This window comes from Notothenia rossii (assembly GCF_949606895.1).
Source record: "Notothenia rossii genome assembly, chromosome: 8".
Lineage (NCBI taxonomy): Eukaryota > Metazoa > Chordata > Actinopteri > Perciformes > Nototheniidae > Notothenia > Notothenia rossii.
In genome coordinates this window covers 66,768,271-66,778,980 of record NC_136906.1, presented here as the reverse complement: position 1 = coordinate 66,778,980, position 10,710 = coordinate 66,768,271, and the positions used below count along the sequence as shown (strand labels likewise).

General features: G+C 39.5%; 2 protein-coding genes across 2 annotated transcripts; both read left to right on the top strand.

Moving 5' to 3' along the window:
* The first annotated feature begins 408 nt into the window (after window positions 1-408).
* LOC307015592 (uncharacterized protein) lies at window positions 409-3,617 on the top strand. The gene is made up of 3 exons (XM_079644288.1): window positions 409-2,197; window positions 2,560-3,185; window positions 3,473-3,617. Exons 1-3 carry the CDS (start codon window positions 2,005-2,007, stop codon window positions 3,500-3,502), a joined length of 849 nt encoding a protein of 282 aa, XP_079500414.1. The 5' UTR covers window positions 409-2,004; the 3' UTR covers window positions 3,503-3,617.
* A 3-nt stretch (window positions 3,618-3,620) lies between these two features.
* Window positions 3,621-7,600, top strand: LOC307015593 (uncharacterized protein). Its single transcript, XM_079644289.1, has 4 exons — window positions 3,621-3,796; window positions 4,252-4,306; window positions 4,654-4,807; window positions 6,997-7,600. Exons 1-4 carry the CDS (start codon window positions 3,707-3,709, stop codon window positions 7,121-7,123), a joined length of 426 nt encoding a protein of 141 aa, XP_079500415.1. The 5' UTR covers window positions 3,621-3,706; the 3' UTR covers window positions 7,124-7,600.
* Window positions 7,601-10,710: the final 3,110 nt, after the last annotated feature.

Below are 10,710 nucleotides of genomic sequence, written 5' to 3'. Positions count from 1 at the left end.
TACAATGTGGCTCTATTGGAAAAGGTACTTTGGTGAAGTGGCTCATGTGATCACAATTGCGCGGGTGAACAAAGTTCATGCAGAGCAGGAAACTAAATGAACATATCCGGCTTTTAAAAAAAACCTCATTCCAGTTTTGTATTGCTTTTAGCATATGTTAAGCTGCATTAAAATGAGTTTCAAAGCCTCTACGTGTAAATCCCGTCCAACCTATCGACAGCTTTACTATCACTGGTAGCAAGAACTGTAAAAAACAATGTTCCATAAATGTCTTGTTCGTCACTGCTGTGCTTCTTCTCTGTCTCTTCGGTTGCATTTACAGAAAGAGGCTCAGGTCACCATTATTCCTTTTTAGATTCTTTATTTCTGTCTATCACGTAGGCCTATACAAGAAGCTGCAAGCTCCTGCACTCTAAGAAAAATCCGTAAAATGATGGCCAATGTGGTGTAAAATTTTACTGTTTAAGTACTGTAATCGACTTTTACATTACTTTTGCCGTTGAAAACAGCGTTGCCAGGTCTGCTTATTATAAGTTTCCCCCAAGATTTTATTTGAAAATAGCAGGTCTACAAGCTCACAACGCGTCGCGTCGCGGCACGTTGTGATCTGCTATTTTCTAATAGTTGCTGTATAGGTTTAAAGTGCTCATGTGGCCCACTTCACTTCTTTTGGGCTTATTTTCTCTAGACCTTGTGGCTTGTTTGTGTCCCTCACAGAATCTGGCAACACTGGTTGCGCATTGCATTGTGGGTGCTTTTGCACGGTAAAAAATATCTGTGGCCGCCATTACAGGAATCCCGCACTGAAAGTGAACCTGAAAGTCTGCTCGGTAGGTTGGTTCATTGTGTTTAATTTGGGAATGGAACCTCATTTCTTAATCAAAAAGGACATTTATGGTAAACATAACATTTGTGTTAATGTTAAATATTTGTTTTATTACGTGTACGTCTGGCAGGTAACTCTCTTCTAACTGGCCCCAGTTAGAATATAGTCCTTAAGCAGTATCCCCCCGTGCAAAAGTTGGCCAGTTCATTGAATTGATAGGTAAAGTTTGTATTTATGGTTAGTTTATTTTCGCAGGTTTGTGTGTTGTTGTTTTATTAGTATCTTTCCAACCTGGCTAACGTTAGCTTCCATTGGCACAGTGTTTTCCCCCCAAACACCGCGGTCAATACAGCTATAATAATATCATATCGACTAATATATATTCGATAGGCTTTGTTGACATTTGAAGGTGTGTGTGTTATGTTGTGGTTACATTTGGATTAAAAGTAGTATTGTAAAAGGCAGCGGGCTAATGTTAGCTTCCATTGGCACAATGTTTTCCCCCCAAACACTGCGGTCAATACAGCTATAATAGTATCATATCGACTAATATATATTCGATAGGCTTCGTTGACATTTGAAGGTGTGTGTGTGTTATGTTGTGGTTACATTTGGATTAAAAGTAGTATTGCAAAAGGCCGCGGGCTAACGTTAGCTTCCCGTTAGCTTCCATTGGTACAGTGTTTTCCCCCCAAACACTGCGGTCAATACAGCTATAATAGTATCATATCGACTAATATATATTCGATAGGCTTCGTTGACATTTGAAGGTGTGTGTGTGTTATGTTGTGGTTACATTTGGATTAAAAGTAGTATTGCAAAAGGCCGCGGGCTAACGTTAGCTTCCCGTTAGCTTCCATTGGTACAGTGTTTTCCGCCCAAACACTGCGGTCAATACAGCTATAATAGTATCATATCGACTAATATATATTCGATAGGCTTCGTTGACATTTGAAGGTGTGTGTGTTATGTTGTGGTTACATCTGGATTAAAAGTAGTATTGCAAAAGGACGCGGGCTAACGTTAGCTTCCCGTTAGCTTCCATTGGCACAGTGTTTTCCCCCCAAACACTGCGGTCAATACAGCTGCCAAAATCTGGACAAACTTAATGATTATTATCCACTTTCTTCTTACCAGAGAGGTGCGAGGTTGCTCATTCCTCTTAAACACATGCCAACATGGAGCTTGTGAAAGATGTGGTTAAGAAAGCCATACCATCGCTCAGTAGTGATAAGATGGATGCACTCATGGCTAGACTGGTGGAATTAGGAGTTCAATGTGAAGATGACCTGATCCTTGTGGATGCCCCGGACATTCAGGACACTCTGCCACTCATTCAGTGCAGAAGACTCGTTAAGGCTTTCCAAGGAGGTAAGTTTTTTTATTTGTAACCCTAATCTGCACAGTACTGAGGGGTGGACAACACCGACAAAATCAAATATCACCATTATGTATTTATGACTATGTAATGTTAACAGTTGGGTAAGTTCAGTTCATTCTTTAAAATCAGGAAAACACAACAGGTATCACAATATGATACCCAAAATCCTATTCAATAATCTCATATGATATATCAATATATTGCCCAACCCTGTATACTGTCTGTACAAATTCACAGACCCTTAAGGGTCCATTTGTACCCCTGGTGGTCTCCAACGGACATTGAAAACCAGTGTATTAATTAATTAGTAGCATTGGTGATGTGGTTAATTTATGGGGTATGTCATCCATAGATTCACAAGCTGCACCACAGTTCAGAAGCCCTGGCCCTGGCCCTACATCTACACCTCTGCCACAGAGTGATGATCTGTCCCCAACACCACCTGAAGCACCACCTGCCCATACCCCATCTGCCCACTCCCCATCCTGTGAGCCATATTCCATACCATGGCACAAAATGCCCTCAAAGCTCATGGATGTGTTGGGTGAAAAGAAATGGGTAAAGTCGAAAGAAAGACTACAGATGGTTCGGATCATTGTTGATGATTACCTCCATAAACACCCTGGAAGACCTGGTAGATCCAAGCTGATGGAAATCGCCAAGAACATTGTAGGACAATATCCTCTGTCTTTCAAACAGACAGAGCCCTTTGGAAATATGCCGTTTGCAAAAGATGGTTGTGGTCCTCTCTTTACCCAGCTAGAAAACAGAGTTGAAAATATTAAGAGAACATCAACCCCAGGAAAGAGGCGAGCAGAGGGTGGAGAGGGTGAAGTTCAGCGGAAGAAAAAGTCAAGAAATTCCGATCGTTATGGATGTGTGGAGTGGGATGTTGCTGTAAAGGGAACTGAGAGTAGAGCAGAACTGCTGTCAAAACGAAATGAATTGAAAAGTGCCTTCAAAACCCATGATCCTCAGGTAGGGCTCCAACCATCCATTATGTTCTTGTGTATGTATGGATTACTTTTTGATTGAGTAATTGAGAGGCTAATATTTGAGTTTGATTTATTTTTGGTATATCAATTCAAATTGGTTTTGTATAACTAACAAAAAATAACTGATCTACAAGTTCACAATGGGACTCGTTGTGCGCTTGTATATCAGCTATTTTCACCCGAAATTGATTTATCTGTATTTATATTGATCATTTGTTTTATTATTGATTGAATTTATTAGTTTGATTAACTGTTGCCTCATATCTTTAGGAGTCATCTGTTTCGAAAACTGATGGCTGAAACATATCCCATCCAGCGTGAAACCATCAACGACGGAACCAATGTAAAGGTCCTAAAGGAAGAGTGGCCATTTCTTTTTGAAGCTGCTCACCTGTTTGATCATGCAACTAGACTAGACTCCTTGGCTTTTCGTTACAAAACAAGCTGGCACAGGAGCTTTCCAAAAAAGAACCGGGCATCAACAACTTCCTTGACACCAAAGGGATGAAGATGGGTGAAGGTCCAGTACAGCTGATCTGTGGCATTGTGAGATACTTCAAGGAAAACCCTGATCACCTTTTCTGCAAAAATGAGGTACATTTTATGGATTTTAAACCCCACTTTGCGCTGCTGATAATATCGAAATTGGTAAACCATCTCTCCTGGAAACGAAGATAAAAGGAAATCAGTAAAATCCTTGATTTATTTTCCCGACCAGGAGAAAATCCCTCATATAATTATACACTTCCATCCCGGCAGAGCTCCTCTGTCTTGGAGGACCAAATGCTGTCCCCTAATAGAACAAGGTCTTGTAAGGACAGACTTTCCCCCCCTGACCGAAAAGGATTCTGATCCTAACATTAATCGATTATGTTTGTGTAAACAATATTTTTTTATAACTACTATTAACATTATTGTCTATGGTTGCCTCTGATACAGACGCTGGCAGATGGTCTATTTGCCTGCCTGACTGTGTGTTTGCGTACATTGGAAACATAAAATCAACACATTCATATGTGTATCTTTGTTGTTTTATTTTTCGAAAACAGTACTCCGCAGATGCTGAACTCAGCCTCCCCTGTACCCCATGCATCCTAATCAGAGGTTTGTAGTTGAATCATTTTTGCATCCCAGCAAGCTTGGAGATATGTTCTCCATTTGTTCTTAGGTTTACTGATGAGACGATTTGTTGTGATGAAAAGGTATAGAGTTGGTTGATTTTGTTTTGTAAATGGTGCTCAGAACTATGTTGATTAGGGCCAAAATCTTTAAATTTAAGTACACTTGTATGTAAAGTCTGACAAACTAAATGCAGAATACCTTTTCAAAGTATTTGTTGCTTGTTCTTACCATAACCTGTGTTTGGGCTGAGTATGGAAGATTTGGCACGTGTGTACGTTATTATTTTTTTTAATTACTAATACATATTGTTTTTGTGATCTATGTTTAAGGTGACCATCTATTCCAGATTGCTGTTGATCAGGAAGTTGTGAATGACCACATCACCTCCCCCATTGTGGCCCTGAGCTATGCTTTCTGCTTGTTTTATGTCTGCAACATTGAATATCCAAAGGAGATGTCTCTTACCCTGGAATTCATGCAAAGGTAAGCAGCTCATTGTTTTGAAATGTATAAGCTGGGGTATTCAAATTCTGAGACTGAGGGCTTCCCACCAGACAAAGCATGTAAAAAGGTATCCACTCATCGTCCCTTAGATTACTAGCATAGTTGTGCTCAATTCCAGGATGCTTATGGGATCATGATTATTAAATATAATATATATTATATGTTTTGATCCCATTGACACTCTACAATCGAGCCAAGATATTCATTGCTCTTTGACAGGGGTCTTCAATGTTGTTCAGTCCAAGGACCCCTTAGCTGAGAGAGATGAACCAGGGACCCAAATACTGCCTAAAATTGTATTGCAGATTCAACTTTTTCATAGAGTTCATAGACCTGTTTGACAGCACTATCACCAGTGTTGTGTAAAGTTTGTTTGCTTACACATGATCTTTTCTATTGTTTGTTTCATGTTAATGTGTATTATCAAACATATAATCACTTAAACCCTCAATACTTAATAAATGTTCCTATAACACAGGCAGCACATTTTGCAGCTTCCTGTTGAAGGCCCATGCTCTTTCATATAACTTCAGACTACACCAAGTACATAGAAAAGGTCTGTCCTAAGGCATTTGGCATTTATTAGGCTCTGACACTGGGTGATTGGGAAAACATGTACAATATTCCTAACAACTATCTCTGAGCTATCTCTTTAACCAAAGACACACATTTAGGCTATTCTATGTGAGCTGCTTTTGTGACTAATATAACAAAATCCATACCAGGATTCATGCCCCAATGTTAATACTTGTTGTGTAACGTGTACATTTGCACCGAGTGTCACAGTTACCACTCCACTCAACGTTTGACGCCTGTGCTCTTGTTGCAGATGAGCTTAGTGGTTGTGTCACACTTAAGATTGACTGAAATCTGACAAGTAGACTGCGATATTGAAAGTAGCAAATTTAGATGCAGTTTTAATGCAGTGGTTGTATGTGTGAAATCAAAATTGAGCAACTATGTTATCTATTTTGTGACTAAAATGTATATAGACTGTGTACAATCATAATCGATGCAAATAAATCAACCCTCTTTACCTTGGTTGCCTGTAAAGCTGCTGCAATGAAATCTGGACCTCCGTCTTTGTGCACTGGATCACAGCTCGCCTATCGTGATTATGTGAATTGGTCTGCATTATGAGAATACAAACAAACATGATCCACCTATAGTATGTAGCCAATAACCAAAACCATTGTGGATTTAGTAACTCCTCCTGTCAAATGTTCACCTGTGCATTTAACAAACTATAACACCGCACACTGTCACCTCTAAATTGTATATGTATGTTTAACAAACACACAACTCCACGATAAATGTAGCAAATACCAAGACATTTTACATATAAAATATAGAGGCTGCTACAGTAGGCTGCTGTAGGCTATGTCACAGTGGTGATTATGACAGGAAAAGTCACTAAATACACTATATAGCCTAGTTTGTCAGCACAAAATAATAGTTTTGTTAATTCATATTGTAAAGGTGCATAATGTTTGTATTCTCAAATGCAAACCTATTACCACCACCGAGGAGTGGTGATCCAGAACGGGTTCAGACGGACCAGAAAGAGGTCCCACTGTCATTGAAACAATCTTCCCGGACAGCACTGTTTACAACAGACTCGCCGGCCATTTTTGACGGCTCATGTAAATTATATATTTTTTTGTCACAAAATAGACCATTACTCATTGTTCATTAATTTTAGACATACATTTCAGATTAAAAGTTTGTTATCAATCGTCACAACTTCTTTCAGCACTCGTGACTACTAGCGACTACTACTAGCTGTGCTACTCATGCACTGAGTTAACGGTGCCCTGAGATCGTTCATTGCACGTACAGTATATCCACACAAGTCACAGGTGCACGGGTTATGCTGAGATTTCCAGTATAGTATGTTGGTGATGAGCAGACTTTAACAGCACGTTGTCTGAGTTGCTCAGCTTACAGGAGCAAAGTGTTATTGTAGTAGTAGTATTTTGCAACATTAGCTGTAGATGGAAACACACACACGGGCATGGTGGAGAAAACAAATGTATGCTATTTTAGACGGCTCCACTCCTGTAGAGCCACACTACAAGTAGTATCTCAGCTTTGTCTGCATGTTACTCTTTAGTTCAGTTTCATTCATTTAGTTGCATGTGCAGCTAAACATATTTCTGTTTCCTTAGAGTTTTCTTTGGAATGAATCCTGACCGAGGGTCCAAGGCTGAGATGAAGGGGAAGAAACAGCATCACATTCCTCCAAAACTGTCGAAGCTCGTGACTGAGCTGAAGGAATTTGACTGGCACATGTGAGCTTTCCTCAAAGCTCAAAACCGAACTTTTTGGACTGGACTTTTGGACTAAACATACCAACACACACACACTTAAAAAAAAAAAAAGTTTACTTTTTTTTAATTTGTCACTGCATGTTCTCCTACAGGTTGGGGCAGCGCCTGTCAGCGGGGAATGTTGAGTGGGAGGTGTAGGACGGAGTTGCTACATCCTCTTGGAGGGGGCTCCTCCTTCCTCACTGACAGGTGAGCCAGTAGGGTGCAACAGCAGTGGCAAACATTGGGAGGAATTTATAACTACTAATTTGATCTTGAGGCGCACATGTACACACAGCCCGACCTCTAACATCATGGTGTTAAGAAAAAGGTTATTGTTGCTGTTATTTTACATACTTGAATGTATGTTCATGTTAGGGTTTTACAATTGTATGGAAATGTCTTAAAAAAAAAACATTTGTATGGCACTCAGGTAGCGAGGGGTAAAATTATTGCCCACCACCACAGATTCTTTGGGTTCAAATCCCCCATGTTCGGGGGGAGGGAAGTTGGGAGGGTGATATTTGTCACTGCATGTTCTCCTACAGGTTGGGGCAGTGCCTGTCAGCGGGGAATGTTGAGTGGGAGGTGTAGGACGGAGTCGCTACATCCTCCTGGAGGGGGCTCCTCCTTCCTCACTGACAGGTGAGCCAGTAGGGTGCAACAGCAGTGGGAGAAAAGTTCAGTTTTTTCATTTCATCATTAAATGCACTTTATACATTAGCAAAAAGGAAATAAATGCACTTGTATGGAAAAAATGGTATACATTTTGTTCAATTTCTATATATTGTGCTTTATTCAGTTTGCTTGAAAGTGTAATGATTGTTATTTATTTAGTATTAGGATATATATATATTTTTTATCCCAAGATTTAAAAAAAAAGATATTGGGATTAACGGAAGTGTCTGTAAATAGTACATACTAAGGACTGTTAAAATACGGAATTGTCCGTATTAGGATTAACAGAAGTGTCCGTAAATATTACGGACAAAGTCTTGTTAATCTACAGAAATATCCGTTAAAGGGTTGACGGAAGTGTCTGTAGAATAACGGACAATGTCCTGGCAGCAAATTACCAGCACTTTGTCCGTTTTTCAACGGATTTTTTTTTTACAGTGTGGGTGTTAATAACTGTAGGTGCCAAATGAAAGTGCGTTTATCATCAGCATCACTTTTACAGAACATTTCATATTTCATGATGATTGTATTGACCTGATGCATTCCACTACTTTTCCTTTTGATTTTAGTGTTCAGTAACAACTGTCATGATGCTAAAATTAAACTCTTTATCTTTTGGTTTTAATTTGTCTGTCAATGGTCCACTTTAGTCATTATGTATCATTCTTCATCAGTAGCATGAACGTTGCTCTGTGACATGTAGAATCTTACTCAGTATAGCACCTTAGTAATGTTAACCCAACACTAGTCATTATTTATTGATTAACATAACAATTGATTAGTCTTATAACAAAACATCATCATTTATTGCATTTAAAACAACACAAGCAAGATATGAACTGTTTGGGACAGTACACATACAGTAGCCTTCATTTGAACATTGTAAATAGATGGGGTGGATGTGAAACTTCCAATTTCTTTACTGATATCTTCATTTGTTCTGCAATATAACATTTTCTGTCATTTCAGTATGAATCTATAGATGCCTGATATTTTCTTAGATATAATACAGGCAGACACTTTTGTCATTTAGAAACAGGAGCTAAACTGATAGAGAATACACTTCTTATAAACATTCAAGGAGGTTTTTTCCCCAAGGGATCTCTGAATGTGATTTCTTCATTATAAACTTCACAGAATGTGGAACATTTTTACCATTTTCAGAGAACCTTCAGAGAGCGATACCTGAATGTGTGGTAACCTATTTGATAATGTTGTGCGGCAAGGATAATTAGAATGACATTAAGACAAATAAAATATATACAAATGAATATAGCCTATGAATGAACAGATGAAGTTCGATATCCAGAACTTTAACAAACTCAGTCTTCATCTCTTCAGCAGCTGCAGTGTTATTTCCCGCCACTAGAGGCCACTCCAGTTTGCTGCTTGATGACGTCACATTTGTCGAATTCAAAAACCCTATGAGCGAGACTGTTTCTCGCCGGGTGCAGTGGCGTGCGCCTGTAATCCAAGTTACTGGGAGGCTGAGGCTGGCGAAGCGTTTGAGCTCAGGGGATCTGAGCTGCAGCGGACTATGCCGATCGGGTGTCCACACTAAGTTCGGTATCGATATGGTGCTCCTGGGGGAGCTCGGGACCACCAGGTCGTCTAAGGAGGGGTGAATCGGCCAAGGCCGGAGACGGAGCATGCCAAAGCCCACGTGCCGCTCAGTAGTGGGATCGCGCCTGTGAATAGACGCTGTAGAGCAGCCTGTGTAATACAGCGGGACCCAGTCTTTTTAACTCAAAAATAATATACTACAACAACTCAGACATGCAAACATTATATTTTTCCACCACACAGCAGCTTGATCGCTGCCTTTTGTTATCTTCTTATTTTCATGAAAAACCCTCGAGAAGCAGCTGATCTGCCTGTCCTACACGGCCTCCACCTGGAGGGAACCTGAAACTACATCAACAACACTGATAGTCAACTGTACATTCAAAAATGCTGCAGCAGGACATACTTGTTGGTGGTTTATTATACTGAAGTGTGGCACTGTCAAAACTATAGTCTTTGTTAGTCAATACGTAAAGTGTTTACACATTTCTCATCTGATTGTCTTCATCTTGTTCTTTATTGGGGCTTCAGTTCTCTGTAATCTGTGTGTACAATGTGCCAACTCAGTGGCTCTATTGGAAAAGGTACTTTGGTGAAGTGGCTCATGTGATCACAATTGCGCGGGTGAACAAAGTTCATGCAGAGCAGGAAACTAAATGAACATATCCGGCTTTTAAAAAAAACCTCATTCCAGTTTTGTATTGCTTTTAGCATCTGTTAAGCTGCATTAAAATGAGTTTCAAAGCCTCTACGTGTAAATCCCGTCCAACCTATCGACAGCTTTACTATCACTGGTAGCAAGAACTGTAAAAAACAATGTTCCATAAATGTCTTGTTCGTCACTGCTGTGCTTCTTCTCTGTCTCTTCGGTTGCATTTACAGAAAGAGGCTCAGGTCACCATTATTCCTTTTTAGATTCTTTATTTCTGTCTATCACGTATACAAGAAGCTGCAAGCTCCTGGGTGTTAATAACTGTAGGTGCCAAATGAAAGTGCGTTTATCATCAGCATCACTTTTACAGAACATTTCATATTTCATGATGATTGTATTGACCTGATTCATTCCACTACTTTTCCTTTTGATTTTAGTGGTCAGTAACAACTGTCATGATGCTAAAATTAAACTCTTTATCTTTTGGTTTTAATTTGTCTGTCAATGGTCCACTTTAGTCATTATGTATCATTCTTCATCAGTAGCATGAACGTTGCTCTGTGACATGTAGAATCTTACTCAGTATAGCACCTTAGTAATGTTAACCCAACACTAGTCATTATTTATTGATTAACATAACAATTGATTAGTCTTATAACAAAACATCATCATTTATTGCA